General features: G+C 34.6%; 1 protein-coding gene across 1 annotated transcript in view; it reads left to right on the top strand.

Annotated features, from left to right (window-relative positions):
* The window catches only part of CNTN6 (contactin 6), a 293,984-nt gene that overhangs the window by 238,764 nt on the left and 36,480 nt on the right, over window positions 1-18,740 (top strand). The window contains exon 12 of the mRNA XM_058563553.1: window positions 2,035-2,162. Coding sequence (XP_058419536.1) covers window positions 2,035-2,162 — 128 coding nt within the window. The remainder of the gene's footprint in view (window positions 1-2,034; window positions 2,163-18,740) is intronic.

Raw genomic sequence — 18,740 nt, 5'->3', positions numbered from 1 at the left:
TGGCCTCCTCCCATCCCCCTTCCTCTCTGGTAACCACCAATCTGTTCTCTGTATCTATGTTTTTTTTTGTTTGTTTATCTTTCACATATGAGTGAAATCATAACAGTATTTGTCTTTCTCCATCAGACTTATTTCACTTAGCATAATACTCTCAAGGTCCATCCGTGTTGTCACACATGGCAAGATTTCATTTTTTTTTATGGCTAAGTAGTATTTCATTGTATGAATATACCACCTCTTCCTTATCTATTTGTCTGTTGATGGGCACTTATGTTGTTTCCAAGTCTTGGCTATTGTGAATAACACTGAATGCATAAAGATATATGTATAAAGATGCATATATCTTTTCAAATTAGTATTTTTGTGTTCTTTGGATAAATACCCAGAAATGGAATAGTTGGATCGTACGGTAGATCTATTTCTAATTTTTTGAGGAATCTCCATGCTGTTTTCCGTAGTGGCTGCACCAATTTGCATTCCGACCAGCAGTGTACGAGGGTTCCCTTTTCTCCACATCCTCTCCAATGCTTAGTTCTTGAACATTGACCTCTTCTAATTGAATCAGATAAAGAATTGTATTTGGCCAGCATTTTGCCGCATAATAGAATACCTTTGTTACTGTGTCAATAATGATATGATTCAATTATTAATATAAATTGGGATCAAGAAATCTAGACATTTCAGAAATTAAATAAGATATCAAATATCTGCTGTTGGGGAATATTGCAAGATAATGACTTTAGAAAAAAATCTGCTTATATGCCATGGAACATTCTAAACCCAGATGTGGCCCCTTCCATTCATTCGATGGCAGAATGTGGAACCCATCACTAATAATAAACCCAACACCAGCAGCTGGTTTCATACAAATTGTAGTTGGCTGATATTCTCTGTGTTTCAAATTGGGTAATTAATTATATTAACTACATTTCATGTAATACGCATATTAGAAACAATGATATGTTTGCAATGAAACAAATACTGTTTTGTTATTGTTAATGGATGTGATGTGCTTGGCTATTGTCTTGTCTTTCTTTCTTTAAAACTATTGTCATTACCAATTAGTTTTTGTCACTTATTTTTGTACAATCTTGACTACCCACTAGTGTTTTTAGAGTTGTGTTTTTTTTTAAGAGGTTGCTAATTAAATTTATAAGACATAAAATTGGGTACATGATTTTATTTTCCCATTTTTTGTCCCATTATTAAAATATTTGATGGTGATTTTGTCAAGAGACCAATCTTGAGGTTTCTCCTGATTACGACAGCATTCTGATGTTTGCTTTTGATTATTTCTGAGTTTCAGAGAAAATTTAATAAGAATCATGTGATGAAAGATTGGAACTTCTTAGATAGCTATCCTTCCATTGTGTACTATATGATTGTATGTATTTTAGAAACATTTAATTCAGTCTGATTCATGAAGCCTTCATTTTTCCTACTCCTCTTTTCTACCTTTTTGATGGGATAGGCCACATAACAGGATGGATCTGAGCCCTTCGGTTATGGTACCAAATGGATGGTCCCTTCAACTCATTAGCAATGGCAAATATTGTCATGGTTAAGAGCTCTGTTGTTTGGTGGCTGAAAGTGCTAAATAAGAGCAGGTTGATAAAGCCACAGACTAAACAATGTGAAAATTAGCTTGCATTTCTCTAACACCGAGTTCAATTTTCACCAGGGAGTTGACTTTTCAAAATGCACACTAAATAGTAACATTTGTTATTAATCAAGCAAATGGCCATTGTATCATCAAGTACTCATTTCATTTTTAATCTGCATTGACATAAACAATGATACTTCAAGTTATAGTATGACAATTATCAATACTGTGTCAGAATAAAAGCAAATGCCATTTATTCTAACATGAGGATTCAGTGATTGCTCACAATTAAGAACAGAATAATAGGAAAGAAATACATTCATGTTATCAAATGCACCCATGGTCTAAGTAATGTTCTAAAATGAAAATACGTGGTTAAGACTTATCATTTAAAGAGCCCTACTTCGGTTAATTATATATTTTCTTTTTAGAGTGAGTCTCTTGGAGGATGGCAGCCTCAAGATATATAACGTTACCAGGTCAGATGCTGGATCATATACTTGCATAGCTACAAACCAGTTTGGCATTGCGAAGAACACTGGCAGCCTAGTTGTAAAAGGTATTTTATTATCTTCATTTGTGCTTGATGAACATTAGAGATACGTATGCATATCATGACCTTTATCTCAGTGTCAAACCTGTATCATATTATATACGTGAAATGTTCAATTTCACAACTTATTTAAGAGCTGTGTTCCCATATTCTTTAGTAGCATGTTCAGTTTGCCAGTGAGGTACTGTGGTAGGTGTGAGTACACTGGCAGCTGAAATGCTGTCAGTGGGTAATTAGATAGAATTAAAACCTACACCTAAAATATTTGAAATTTCGCAAATGCCTTAGTGTGCACATTTTGATAAAGTTACAGGATCATATTTTTCTTGGTTAAATTTCCTTCAGGAACTCTCATTTTGTATGACATTTTTACCTGGACATAAGGCTGCCAAGTATATAACCAGTTCATTTATTTATATAACTCTAGGTATATAACTAGTGAAATGCAGTCTCTTTTGCATACACTTTAATCAGCCGTTCTTTTCAAAGATATAAAAATTAAAATATTTAGTGTCCATATGAGTCATTATTATATTCTCATCACAGTGAACAGATAAGCCCACACAATTTGGGATGGTAAAATTGCATAGTCTATTCTTCAAATTTGATCCAAATGTACCTACATATATCACCAAGGGACATAATTAGTATTAGAAGTGTCTATTCCCCATCTTTGCTACTTTACGTTATCGAATCTCAGCTCATAAAACTAGTATGTTTACTGGAAGCCATGTCACTTTTATCATTTCATTGCCTCCTGGATGATAAAAATGACTATTGTGATAAAGTAGTTGGAGCAACTAATTAAGCCCAAATGATTGAATTCAGCAATTGGTGCTTTATCATCATTTCTATTAAAAATAAATATATCCAATAAAAAGTCGTTAACTGCTACAGTTTGACTATCCTTTAAAATGTCTCAAGGAAATTAAATACCCCCCTTTATTCTTGGAAGATATTTCTGCCAACTTAGTTTCAAGCACATTACATTTTGCCGACAATTGTCTGAAACACTCAGGAGAAAATTGACTGATATAACATGTGTCAAAATCCAACCAGTGTGGCATACTTTGAAAAACTTCACTTCCTTAAGATTGTATTGTCATCTGATTTTTAAGACAGAGATGGACTTAATGTTTCAAGGAATGTGAGCTATAGCTATATTTAATGATAACATTTCTCCAGAAAACTTTTGGTAATACCCACATACTGAAAAGTGTGAATGCTTTATGTTTAAGAAATAACATGTCAATTAAGAAAAAAAAAAGAGAGAAGATTTATTACTTCATTTTAAATTAGAAGATGCAATTGGCATGCGCTCATTTTATTACAGCAGAAAATTAAAATAGGGTAGAGGATAAAAAGGCATTGCAGTTAATTTTTCCAAGTATGGGGAAATACAAGGGGAATTAAAATATCAAATATAAAGGATAGACGGTATCAGTTGTAGAAATGTAGTTTCTCAAAGAAAGTTTGTGTAGAATACCGGTGATCAGTGAACTAGACCAATGGTTTTTCTGCTAAAATACAATGATGTGGATCCTTTCATCCCAGAGATTTAGGAAAAAAAAGTTAATGGGTAGATTGAGCTGAAAGAATAGCTTCTCTTCCTCAAATGTTTTTTAAATGTTCGGCATTATAATACTGTTTATTAGTGACTAATGGGAGAGGAATAGAAGGAGAAGACTCATAAATATGAGAAACTGAGGAGCAGCTAGACTGTGCTTAGTTCTCAAGATAGCAATTGGTTATTTCGGATGTATATCGTAACGATGTGTTTTGCTAGACAGGTTCCTAGTTCTTAGGATGGAAACAAGTTGATCTATATTTTGGGATATTTTATAAAACATAATCCCCAGGTACTCTACTCTGTCTACAAGTAAGAAAATAATTAAATAAGATTGCTCAGTTTAAAAAAATAAATAAATAACCTTGTGTTTATTTCCAGTGTTGTTTGCTGGGGCTATTGAAACAAAATTATCACAATCTGCATTCCTGGTCACCTTAAACTTTTTCACTATTTCTTCTTCTGTAGCACCTTTTATCTTCTTACAAACAATACAATTCACTTATTTGTTATGTCTATAGTTTTTTCTCTATCTTTCCCTTCCTCTAGAAAAGAAGCCTAAAGAAGGCAGAGACATCATAAATCCTAGAACAGTCCTGAGAACTGTATGTGTTCAATAAATATTTATTGATGGAGTGAAAGGATCTTGTCTTACACTTCTTAGTTCACAGGAATCAATTTCATCCTGAATTCCTTGCTCTAAAATCTGAAAGTTTTCACTTTTTCAGGATTTAAGCTTCTTAGAATACTTTACAATAAAGGGCATCGAAGAAAAATAACAAACTTCTAAATGCTATCGGTTTCCTAATTTTAGGGTTTGTAGTTGTGTATTTCTAGAAAGAACTTCTCACTCTGCAAGCGGGGACAAATATAAAGCTACGTGAAAATCCAAAAGACTTTATAGAGAGAACTCACTGTTCTGGTGTTTTCGGCACAATACCAGAGGATGATTTACGTATGCAAAAAGGGCTTATTCCATACGAATGGATATCAAGTTATTTCCACTTATTTATATCTAATAATAGGAAGGAAATTGTATTGGTTATTTTTAACCTTTGTGAAATATCCACATCCCATTTTAAGGGGATTTGGGGATCTTTTCTTCTTTGCTGTTGTAAGAACCACCATATGTAATATAAATAAACACGTACATACATAATAACACAAATACATACATTTAAAAAATAACACATAAACACAAAATGTGTACAGTATAAATAAAAGCATCTTTAGAAACTTTGCTTTATTATTGATCTGTAATGTATAATGTTTATTAGACTGTGGGACTGCTGTGCAAATACAGTTCTAAGTCCATCATTATTGTATCCTCTTAACTAGGCTGCTGTCTCTAATTCCCTTTCATGTAGAAATGTTGAAGATATCACTGCCAAAAAATTATTATTTTACAAGCTACAAATTTGAAGCTTTAATCTGAGAAAGAATTATAGTAGTATGCATTGATTCAACCATTTTCTTCACTAGTTAGAGTGTAGGCGTCCGGCTATTGGTTACAATAATTTAATATTTGTGTGTGTGTGTGCACGTGCATGTATATTTTCTCATCTATAATGTTCATCTGACTGTCATTACAGAGTCCAATATAATTTTGTCTCTCAAACAAAAATCACCGTATAGTGACCTTACTGATAATAGAGTGGTAAGGAGCAAATGAGAAATTTCAGTAAAGCTGATAAAACAATCATCTCTCTTTGAATTTACTTATCAGCCTCAGTCATGCAAGAAATGTTGTTGTTAGATAACATGTAAAAAGATAATAGTTACAAGAGTAAGATATTTTCCAGCTTAGTTTTTAGCTGATATGGCTTATCTGTGTTAAGAGGATTCTGAAGTTATCTGCACTGTATGTCGGAAATTTCTATTTCGCTAATGCAGCAGGATGAGGCAATTTTCCATTCAAACATTGGGAGTGCAATTAGCACCAGCCTTGCCAGAGCCTCGGAAGATGCCCAGTGTAATTTGAGGACATGTTCCATAGGCACAAACAGGAAATCAAAAGGAAGGAGAGTTTAAGTGTCTTCATTTTGGAGGACTTGGATTAAAATTACAATGTGTACATACACTAAGAGGTATATGAATATCATATAAAAGGAGAAATTATTTGATCTGGCATTTGGAAAATTATTAAAAAGCAGAGTAACAGCAGGCTATAAAAATGATCTTGTTTGCAGGCAACATTTGTTTTTGTTTCCCCACTGGAGAAGTTTTGGATGTTCAATTATAGGCCTCATTGCTCCAGCATTATTTTCAACTGAAATGTCGGAACTTGGAAAAGCATATCTAATGTGCAAATTAAGTTTATTGCTGCTCATTTAGTTGTTTATTCTTTGTGATAGAAGTCTTTATTATACCGGCATAGAGAGTAGCCTATCCATTTTCTCTAGCAGAATGAGAGTGTTCACTAACATGGTTCTATATTTACTAAGAGAAATACCAAGATAGGTAGATAATTAGAGGCTTTGTGGCAAAAAGGCAGTTTAACGGATTTGAGGTGTTGAGCCCAGCTTTGCCGAGAAGTCCAGCTTTATTGAGTAAACCAAAAGTACTATTTCATAGAAACAAGACACATTGGAATACATTTGTCATATTGTAGTAGTTGAAGAAACCACGACAGAGAAGTCTCCTGGTACTGCTAGTATTTTCCCCCAAATGTTTAATTCTACACCCCAATTTTCTACAAAGAATTGTTTAAAGCATTTTAGTAGAAAGAAGACTTTGATTTAAAAATTATTAGTGGAAGTATTTTTAAGGTGAAAAAATATATAGTGAATTTTCATATTGGCTAGAAATGAAATTTTCTTTGCCCCTCCAGTATTGAAAATAATGCTGAGTAAATTCTTGAGATTTGAATTCCATAATCTCTTCAAGTAAAAGTGCGAAAACAAACAAACAAAAAAGCATTCATTTAAGTAAACACAACAATGTCAATGTTATTTTGGTCTTCATAACAATTTAGCCCATATTCTTTTAAATATGCAGCACATATCACCCAGATAAAATTTCCGGGTATGTTTAGAGCTGTTTGTTTTAATGTATATTGTATAATATATAATGTAAATGACAGGTATTAATGAATTATAGGTTTGCACCTTTTTTTTGATCGTTCAAGATATTTTCCACTGAACAGATTAAACCTATAATTGGTTAAAGTTTTGTTTTGTCTTGTTTATTCTTAGTAAAAATAGGGGGTGAATAGCTGGTGGTTTATGCCGGGTGGAAGAGGCCAGACAGTTGAGTACACACTGCTTCTTAACATAGTGAAAAGCACAGATTTTGGAATTAGATCAACTAGCTCTCTTACTAACTAACATGAGATCTTAAAGAGTCTGTTTTTGCTGTTGTTGATATTGCATTCTTTAATATTATCATTATTAACTACCGTTTATTAAATACGTGCTCTGTTCCAGGCACTGTGATAAGTGCTTTATGTATACCATCTCATTGAACCCTCAGAACAAAGCTTTGAAGCAGATAATCATTATCTCCATTTTACACAAGGAGAAACCGAGGCATAGATTGCTAAAACTACTTGCCCAAGGTCCCTGTGTTAGTAAGTGGCAAAATTTTTTTTTCCTTTTTTATCTTCCAGTAAATTTATATAATAATAACTATATGAGACACTTTCACTTGACATTGTTTATAGTCCAGAAGGAATAAAATTATAGTAACTTGCAGATATTAGTACTTCCCCCCAAATACTTCAGCTTTCATTCATTAAATAGAACTCAACATTTGTTTATACTCTTTTTCATTTGAAGTAAACTTTACATATAATGAAATATATAAATCTTAAGTGTACTTTTGCTGAATTTTGACAAATGCACACACCTGTGTAACCCCAAACTCTACCAAGATATAGAACATTACCATCGCCCTGTAGAACTTTCCCTCCTGCGCCTTCTTAGTCTATCCCTGCACCCACCCTACTCCTAGGAACAACCACTGTTATGATTTTTTTTGCCATAGATTTCATACAAATGCAGTCATACAGAATATACCTTTGGTATTTGGCTTATCTCATTTGCCTTAAACTATTAGCTATCTACCTTCTGTTTTTATTAAAAATGAACAAAACAAAACTGTAACCAACAGTTAAACCTGCACAGGTTTAGTCTGTGCAGTAAAAACTATCTTGCACTATAAATATTTTTGTCTTCAGTTTCCCTCCGAAACCAGTGCACACTTGAGTATTTGGTGAGGAATTGAAGGTTCAGTAATTTTTTTCTTGATTCCATTATGACGCTAAAAGAAACAATGAGACTCTTGTTACTCAGACATTCTATTTCCAGATTAGCACAGCGATCACTTATGCTCTAGTACCGTTTTTTAGGAATAATGTGTGTCATTACAACATAAAAGACCCTCAGATGCAAGCTCTGTTTTCAGTCTGTGGATCCCGAATACCCAAGGAAGCAGTTAGCAAATTCTTTCAAGCCCAAAAGATGAGTGGGGTGGGAGTGTGGGGTGCTGAAGGGGAAAAATTAATCAAATGAATCAAATTCATCTGATTTTCCTCTTTCGGCTTTTATTTTCTCATTTTGTCTCCCCTCACCCCAAAGTAAATGTCCAGAAGAAAACATCCTCTTTTTACTAGATCTTGTAGCCAGGCAAAATAAAATTTAATTTTAAATTTAAATATATTTAAATTTAAAAATAAAATTTCCTAATTCCATCTCCTGTAAAACTACAGAATTATTCAAACCTGATGTTTTACTATAGCCCAGCACGAAGTTACAGTTTGAGGACTGAGTGAACATTATATATTTATAAGAAATATAAATATGATGCCATAAATAGTCATTGCCTATTATGTATTAGCAGCTTTGAAACTGAGTAGTTGGCATATCTAGTCCATTAAGCAGAATCTACAGTGCATGCTCTTTTTAAATAGATGCCAGGCCCTGTTTTGATTATTTGTTAATATAGAAGATTCGTGTTTACATTTTACGTTATTACTTGCGAGAGAATTTTTCAGTGTTACCTTGCACAATGCTTGGACGTGTGTTCTCATGTAGACAACTCAAATTTTAGACAATTACTTTCTCTCGACTGTTCTTTGTTTGCTTCATTTACTCTGGGGTTCTTGGTAGTCTTCTAATATTTTTCCTAAATCATTTAAATATTGAAGTGGTAGATAAATGGGTAATAGTACCTGCAGGTGAACTGGAATATATTTGCCGTGGCTACTTTGTGCATTGGAATTAAATTATACTCTGTCTGTGGTGGAATATAAGACCATGTGCTGCGTGTAGATTTTGATCTGTGAAACATGTCTGAGCAGATAACCTCGCACTTGGCTAAGAGGATATAAAACACTCTAAGCTTATGCAAGTATATGTACGAGAAGGAAAAGTATATTAAACAAAGATTAAAAACCACTCCACTTCTGGCTTGCTAGGGGTGGAGAATTAAAGACTCTATCACAACAATTTCCTTGTTTGTTTGTTTATTTTCTCTGTGCAGGGTTTATTTCAGAGTATTAGCTTTAATTTTCCTGTGTTTGCTTTCCCTAGAGTTAGTAATTTTCTTGTTATGTTTGTTTGTTCAGTTTTCTACAGACTTAACAGTAATTCATTCCTCAATTCTATCTCGATTATCTCTCTTCAATATCAACCTGCCCTTGAGTGTGGGAGCCCAATTGCCTAAACACCATGCCTTTCTCTGTCTTGACACACTTCCTCATTTTAGTAGAATGCATCTTCTAATAAATTTTTGAGAAAGAATTCAGGAGAGATGCAATTTTTCTGAGATCCTTCTTGCTTGAAAATGTCTTTATTCTATGCTTACATTTGATTGATGGTTTCATTGGAAGTAGAATTCTAGATTGGAAATCATTATTCTTCAGAAATTTGGAGACGTTACTCTGCTCTGAAAGCTGAAACCATTTTGATTTTTGATCTGTTGTTTCTGACATCTTTTCTCTCTCTCTCTGTGTCTGTCTGCCTAGAAGTTTGTTTTTCCCAGGGTTCCACACCTGTATGATGATGGGCCATGGTGTAAATCTATTTTCAGCCTTTATACTGGGCATTTGGTGCACTTTGTCACTCTGGAAACTCATATTTCTTGGTCCTGGAGTATCTTCCTGAATAATTTAATAATTTACTCCATTCCTTTTTCTGAAATGCCTGTTATGTAACAGATTTCCTAAACTGGTACTCTAGTTTATGTGTGTATGTATGTATGTATCTATTTATCTGTGTATGTAGTTTATTATATTTTATATATATATATATTTAGATAGATACAGTTTATATGCATGTATATAGGTGCTATGTATATTTTTTGTTTGTTTTTCTCTTCCTCCTAGTATTCATTTTATAGCTTTTTTGCTCTACTTTTTGGGAGATTTTCTCACTTTTATCTTCTAGAACTTCTATTGAATTTTTGTTTTTGCTATTTTAAAAAAATTTCTAGGTGTCCTTTTATTTTCTGACTGTTCCTTTATGTAATATGTTGCTCTTTTCTCTCTCTTTCTGAAAATATTGCTGATAGTTTTTATTTTTTCTGGTTTATTTTTCTTGCATGGTCTCTGTTGTCCCAAACTGCTTTCTTCTCTTTCTTTGTTTTAATCTTTATCATTTATTAAGAGGTGTACAAAGAGACTTTGTGAATCTTAGTTGTCTGCTCATATTTAAGAGTGGGACACTAGAAATCTTATAGAAAACTCTGATCTAGTGTGGGGGCTTAATGATCCTATTGGACTTTACGCAAAGATGATCTGGCTGGAATATTTCCTTGGGGAGCTCTTAAGGACACTATATTTAGATCTTTTCTCCTAGGCTCATCAGATCCCTAGGACAGCTGTCCTCTACCTCCCACTCCTGGTGTGTTGCCTGGAGAGAAAAGGCCCAGCAGTTAGCATCCTTGGAGCTAAATGAGGTTGGATCTCAACACTCACTATGTACATGTTCCTTATTTCTCCTTTTTTTCAGTAGGATTACCCCACCCTCAACTGAGTTTAGTGAACGGTAGGTCAGAGACCCTTTTTTCATATCCTCTGGGAAGCATACTTTTCTAGTTTTCTGCTGATATGGGAAATCACTCTAGCGACCAAATAGCTTCCTATTCACAAAGACTTAAAGGAGGGGTTGACTTGCTAAATAAATTTTCTTCTCTGTTTTCCCCACTGCCAGCATAGGATTGAGCTTTATGGTAAGTCGGTTAGAAATCGTTCATCTTCATTCCAGTTTCTTAAATTATGTCTCCCCTTTTGATCTCTGTTTTAGTGGATTTATATCTTAGGAAAAATTTCTTTTGGCAGCATTTGTTAGAAATTTAATAAGAACAGAAAATAAACACTGTTTAGTCTGTTATCTTCATCAAGATATTGTACATCCTGTTTTTTACTGTGATGCTATTTTTCTCTACTAATATTTAGAAAAAGTTAAGCTTTAGCTATTTCTTGTTTAAACAAAATTTATTAAGTAATCAAGAAAGCACAATTTGGGAGATAATGGGTCATGAACTCAAATCTTCCACTTGTGTACTAGATAAGATTCCTTCTCACATTCAGGGACGTCACTCCAACAGTTCTCTGTCTCTCTCTCTGTCTCTCTGCCTCTCTCTTTCTTCCTCACTCTGTCTCTTTCATCTTTATTATCCCCTCTAATGCATCATTCCCACCAGCGTACTTGCATATTGTTACTCTTATCATTAAAAAAAAAATCCTTTTCTGACCCTGCCTCCCCTTCAACTACTGCCATATTTGATGGTTCTCCTTTATAGCAAAACTCTTTTGAAAGTTGTCTGTATGAGCTTGCTTTGTCCAATCCTTCTGGTCAACTCTGTTTTGAACTGATACAACCAGGCTTTTTCCCTACCATTTCACCAAAACTGCTCTTAACAAGGTGACTCGTAACCTCCATGTTGTTAAATCCAGTGGTCAGTTCTCAGTCTTCATCGTACTTAACCTGTCAGACTGTTAATTACATCCTTCTTGAAACACGTTCCTTATTTAGCTGCCAGGACATCATATTTGTCAAGTTTTTCTTTTACATCTTGAGTCACTCCTTTTCAATTTCCTTTGCTGGTTCCTCTTAATCTCACCAATTTCCTAAATTTGGAGTGTGCCGGGAATTTGTCCTTGAATTCGTTCTCTGCTATATCTATTGCCACTCGCTTGGTATTTCGTCATTTTAAATACTATCTATAAGCTAATTCCCAAACTGATACACTTGGCTCAAATATCTACCTTAACCCAAAATCCAACTGCCATCTTTTCATCTCTGCTTACCAATTTGCTATATCCTAATATTGACTTCCTAATTCTTACTCCTAAGACTTGCTTGTACTTCAGTCTTTCACACTATATTAATGACACTCTATGCTGACAGTTGCTCAGGCCAAGTCCTTGTAGTCCTTTTTACTCTTTTCTTTCTTTCAAATCCATATCCAATTGTCCAAAAAATGGCCTCAGAGTCAAGATACAGAATCTAACCACTTCCCGCCACTTTCATTACCAAACTTTAGTTTAACCACGCTCATCTCTTTCCCAGAGTCTTGCTCTAGCACAGAGGCGCTCAACCAAGTTGATTTTGCCTCCCAGGGGACATTTGGCAATGCATGGAGATATTTTTGGTTGTCACAATTGAAAGATCTACTGACATCTAGTGGGAAGAGGCCAAGGATGCTGCCAGATATCCTATAAAGTGCAGCACAGCTTCCCTACCTCATCCTGAATCCACCCATACATGCATGCAACAAAAAATTATCTGGCCCCAAGTGTTAATAATGTTGAGGTTGAGAAAGCCACCCATAGCCTCCAAAGTATTTGCCTTGATTCCGTCTTTGTCTCCCTTCAAGAAGCTAAAATGTTTCTATTAAAATGTAGATGAGATTTTTTGCCTCTTATGATGGAAATCCTCTAATGGTTCCTCAGTTAAGTGTTGTTTCATTTGCTCAGCATTTATACTTATGTACACCTGGAAGAAGATAAGGGTTCAATACTAATTAAATGGTCTTGAAGAAAAGATTGAATAGGCAATTAGTATATTTCTATGTTAAGGGTTTCTACTTCTGTCCAAAGTAATACTCACTTCTTTCTCCAACTGACATCAATTATCTTACTGTTCAAGCTATTACCTAAAAACCTGCTGATAAATGGCCTAAATATTTCCAACTCCACACACAGCCTATTATTAGTTAATAATATTAGAGAAACTTCTGTCCTGACTAGTTGAAGTAGCTTTATCACACCAACATCACACCAATGTCAACCAGAAATATTGTTAAAATCTTTTAAAAATAATTGAAAATAGCAGTTTGAAGGAATTATGACAATAACCTAGGTGTCTGTAACATGAAGGACAATATTCTGGAGAAAAACACAGATAGGTGAGCCCAACACTCCCAAGTGTTTTTCTCCTCCAGAAATTTGTCAATTCCTAAGCAGTATGAATCAGGAATACAGGAAACCAAATATAAAGGGGAAAATATCTCAAGCAGAAATTTTGGTAGGCTCACAGTGCAAGGAATATGAAAATTGGGGCTCAAAATAAGCCAAATAGAATGAGATCCACTAAACTGCTCAATCTTGAATCGAGACACCTAAAGAACTATGTCATAGTAATAAAAACAGAACAAAATTGACCAGTACTTAAAATGACTGAGATTCAGACCCAATTCATATCAATTCCTGACTGCATTCTGCTCTTTTTCAATTGCTTGCTTGACAAAGTAAATCTTCTTGGGGAAAATATAACAAAATAAAAACATTCGCATTTTGATCTACAATGCCTGCATTCAATAAAATGTTACCAGGAATAGCTGGAGCCAGGACCAAATGACCAAAACCCTGAGGAAAATCAGACAATAGCAACGGGGCACAGCTGATAGGGATATGGAAGCTTTTAGACAAGGGCTTTTAAATAATTGTGATTATGCTTAAAAAGTAGATGACAAGATGGAAATTTTCAGTACAGAAATGGCATGTATTAACAATCAATTGGAAGTTCTAGAACTGAAAAATACTAGGCTACAATTAAGAACAAAATAGAATGATTTAATAGCAGATTAAAGATAGCAGAGAAGATAAGTAAAGGAGAGGATGTGTGAATAGAAAATATCCAGACTGCAATATGGACAGAAAATGCAATGGGAAAGACAAAAAAGAACATAAGGAACATATTGGATATGGTGAATAGTGCTAACATATGTGAAATTGTATTTCCAAAAGGAGCTGAGAGGGCAGCAAGAAAATGAGGAATGAGTAATATTTGAAGAAATATTTGCCAGAGATTTTAAAAAACTGAAAATGACAGCAACCATCCTATTCATGAAATTATATGAGTCTTAATTAGGATAAATACAAAGAAAATTTTAAATAAGCACATAGTAGTGAAACCAAAGGAAAGAAAAATAATCCTTATTAAATAAAATACATTCTCTTCAAAAGAACAACAATAAGACTGGCAGTAGATATAGCTACAGAAATAAGGGAATCCAGAAGACAATGGAATGGTCTTTTTAATGGGCTGAAAGACAGTATCAATAAGAATTCTATTCCCAACACAAATATCGTCCCAAACGAAGATAAAATAGAAATGCTTTCACACAAGCAATACCTCAGAGAACTCATCACTCTCAAATCTGCACTACAAGAAATGCCAACGAAGTTCCCACAGTTAGAAGGAATATGATCCAAGATTGAAGCACATAAATGGAAGAAGAAATTAAGAGCAATTGAAAAAGTTAATATGTTAATAGGTGACTAATTCGAGATTTTGAGGAATTAGGGAGGACCAAATTTTAAAAGTATTTATTTCTAGTCTTCACAAGTTAACTAGTGAGAAAAAATATCAGCGAATTATTTCACCTGTTTGAAGTGCTCTTTATACACTAGTTTCCTTTATATTGGTATTTTAGCAACATTTCCTCTAATAACATAGACAAATGATGGCAGATTCACATATTTGTGCAGAGGGAGAAAGGTTTGGTGATTTTTCTTACACATTTGTCCATCTTTTGAGATGAATTGATAACTTCAGAATCACCTGAGCAGTTATTATTCTGAACAGTGACACTGAAAGATTATCACAGATGGGGATTCCAAAGGAATTGAAAGTACAAAAGAAATAAACAAACAAAAAGTGAGCAAAATAATATTTTCTGAAAGGTCAGGAAAGACCAATTACATATTGGATTGCCATCCCCTGACTTCTAAAAGTGTAGTTAGGGATCATGTTATGTAGTAGAGTGCCTAGCCTTTGATACAAGGCACAAGTCCCATTTGTGTTTAGAGAAATCATGTAAACAATTCTGACAAAAGTTTTGATGTTAATTTTCATGTCTCCTGAGGGAGGTGCTTGTAGCTAAAGATGTATTCTGGAAACGTCATTGTCTATTATATAATGTGAATTTGAGTAAGGGTACTCATCCAAAGCGATATATTTTATTAGATTTAATATAGATTAAAATATAGATTTACTGTATATTTTATTAAACTTTGCCTTATACTTCTAAGAATAGCATTGTTAGATCAAATGGTTTTCATATGATTTGTATCTCACTGAAATAGATCGAAAATGGTAAATATTAGAATTCTGTAATTTTATGCACTCTTCCTGAATGTTTGTCATTCGTCTTTAGGATAATCTTCAAAAGTGGTCACTCCTCTTCAGCTTAGAAGCCGAACGGGAAAGATGCCTCCCTATTCTGTATATAAATATTCACTACTCCTATCATTTTCTTTCTGTCTGTCTTGTATTATTATTGAAAATCACAAACACACAGAAAAGTAGAGAAAATAGTATAAGGAACTCTCCTGTACTCATCAGTCAGGGTTGATAATCAGCTCATACCCAACTTTGTTTCATCCATACCCTCATCTACTTCCCCAACATCCACCCGAATATCTAGAAGCAAATTACAAACATCATAATTTCATCTGTAAGTATTTCAGAGTGTGTCTTTAAAGGATAAGGGAATCTTTTTTTTAATACAACAATAAAAGCAGTTTTCTTATCTCAAATAATTAACAATTATTTCTAAATTATTCAGAGTTTAGATTTATGTGATTGTCTCATAAATATGTATTTATATATGCATATGTATTTTAAATAAATACACAGACACACACACATGTATATGTATATGTATACGTGTGTATGTGTTTATCCTCTTCAGCCATGAAAGTCATATTTCCAAACATTGTTTCTCAGAATCCCTTATATTCCAAGATTAAGGATTAAGTGTTACATGGATTAAAAATGTTCCATATCTAGTAAGTATAGGAAATCTATAATTAAATAAACTTTAAAAAGTTTATTTAATCCAGGAATTCTCAGCGCTTTTAATATGCTAAAATGTACTATGCTGCTCTAAAATAGATACAGTATGCAGAATTAATTGCAGTTAAATAACTTTGGAAGTCTATCTTGTTGTTTTTGAAGTATTACTAACCAATAACATTTTACTGATCCAAAGCATTAGAAACCTTTTGACAATATATTTTTAGTAAATAGAATAGGATTTTTGTTAAATAGAAATTTCAGGTTCAAATTTCAAAACCTGAGGCAATAGTTCTTTTTCTTTTTTTTTTTTTGTGAGGAAGATCAGCCCTGAGCTAACATCCATGCCAATCCTCCTCTTTTTGCTGAGGAAGACCGGCCCTGAGCTACCATGGCGATAGTTCTTAAAGCCTGGTCCTGGACAGAATACATCAAAATCAACTGAAGAAGCAATCTGTTAAAAATCCATATTCTAGGTTCCCCCTACAGACCTACTCAATCAGTATTTCTGGTGGAAGCAGAGAAATTTACATTGTGACTATGTTCTCCAGTAAAATTCATGCTAAAATTTTTAAACTACTGGACTAGAATTTCTACAAACACTTAAGGAATATGCACGAAGAATAAAATTATATGAAATGAAAAGGAATAACTATACTTCTATTTTGTTCCAGAGAAAGAGGCTTAAAGAATTTCAAAGTTTCACAGATAATAGAGGCTAGCATGGTCAACTTTCCTCCTATTTAATTTCTTATGATTCAGGCCTTAATGATCTCATTTACTCGTAAATACCAAGAAGTGTTTCAATATTAATAGTGAGCCTTGTGTTATTGCACCTACCCGGCTGGTATATATGCACTCCTAGGAAAGGAGTAGACTAGGTATGTGTGTACACATCCCTCCACTCCCTGAGAGTGATTTGAATGGCTTGAAAAACATCTCTCTCATGTTAGTTTCATAAGAAGTTAAAGTGTATGCAAAGGAGGAGTCTGCACTTGTTAATGGACTAAAGCATAGTCCTTGTTCTTTCCCTAAAATAGCATCAAAGATTTTGTATGTTTCTGCTGCTGGAGAACCACTTTCCCTTTCTCTGCAAGTGTGATTTTGTCTCTGTGGGGCATTCACTTTGAGTTCTGAGCTGGAGCTGCATGTGGTTGCTGAAGCAAACTCCTGAGGGTAGCAATCTGTGGCCTTGTGGCTGTTAGAGAGCCACCTACACAGGATTAGGACAGGCCTGCAGTGGTGTGGGGAGAGGATACAGTAGTTATAAGTATTCTTGTCCATGCACCCCCTCATCCACACAGGAGGTACTCAGGAGGGAAGCTGTGCTCAGATTATCATGCATCCTCCTTTTTTTGGATAACAAGTCTGCCCACAGAGAGGCTTTTTAAATATAATCCATTTTTTCACCCTACAGATACTGGGATGTCTTTATACCATTCCTTCTACTTCATACTTCCAAAGCTTCCCATTTTCTTTCAGCAAAAAATCCCTGCATTTCTTAACATAGCATCCAGAACTGGCTTCATCAGTGTGCAATCCAGTCACACAGTGTCCCGTGCTGAGAAACGCCCCATGTTTGGTCTAATCCTCCGCTGTCGCTGTATTGAAATTCTTAATCATTTTGTCTCTGAACTTGTTCTTTGTAAGTGAAGTCTAATGGGACAGTGGAACATGCACACGAGCAGGGGAGATATGCTGGGTGACAGCACATGCATGTATTTATGGTTCAGCAGCAGCAGCCCGTGTACACACAGGCTCAGGCTTCTGCACCTCAAGCAGGCAGTGTTCATGCATAACAGCCAGTGCCGTGCACACCAGCATGCCTCATGGCAGTCGGGAGTGCTGAAGCCCTCAGGAGGTGGGCACATCAAGACCTGGGCCCAGATTGGCGGAGCTGATGGTGGCAGCAGCCGCAGAAACTTCAGTGGGTGGCAGCAAGGGTGGCAGGAGAACAAGAGACTCAGAAAGCAGTCAGTGCCAGAATCCAGTGTGAGAGGTCAGCTTGTCCATCTGTCCCCAGAGGATGTCCACATGACATTTGCAGAAATATTAACTCTTCCGCCTGAGCACCAGGACAGGAACTGTCGGTGCTCAGACAGTAAACTTGGTCAGTAAAGTATTACAAATAAAAGCCTGCACATGGGTGTTGCAGCAAGGCGTGTCACAGAGTTATTCAAATTCTCCAAAGAGTTTAGTATACATGGTTTTGAAAATCTGTGCAACATTGCAAAGCTAACATCCAGAGGCTTAAAAATAGAAATTAAATTTAAAGATTATCCCATTCAACAGAAAAGAAGACTATTTTCATATGAAACTTCAGGTGAACTAATTATTAACGCATGTTTCCTTGTAGTTAAAGATACTGCAATAGAAGGTATAAAGAGGCATTTTGGATTATACACAAATCAGTAAGCCACTTTCAGCTTCTTGTACAACCTCCACAAGTTACAGGATATGTCAGGAGAACATTAAAGTTCCATTTTTTAAATTTACATTTAAATTTTAGATCAGACTTAACACAAAACGGATTTGTATGAAGAGTTAAATCTTTTTAGAAAAAATTTTTCCGTGAGAATCATCAGCTCTAGATGTTCCAAAATATATATTTCAAAGTAATTTATCAGAAATTTATTCCAATGTTGTCACAACCTATAAAATATTCTTAACAATTCTGTGACAGTTGTATCAGCAGAAAGATCCTTTGCAAGGTCGAAAATTATCAAAAAGTATTTGTGATTTTGAATTGGCCATGAATGACTGACACCAATT

The sequence above is a fragment of the Diceros bicornis genome, chromosome 2 (assembly GCF_020826845.1).
Source record: "Diceros bicornis minor isolate mBicDic1 chromosome 2, mDicBic1.mat.cur, whole genome shotgun sequence".
Taxonomy (NCBI): Eukaryota; Metazoa; Chordata; class Mammalia; order Perissodactyla; family Rhinocerotidae; genus Diceros; species Diceros bicornis.
This window is presented reverse-complemented; position numbering and strand designations above follow the sequence as displayed.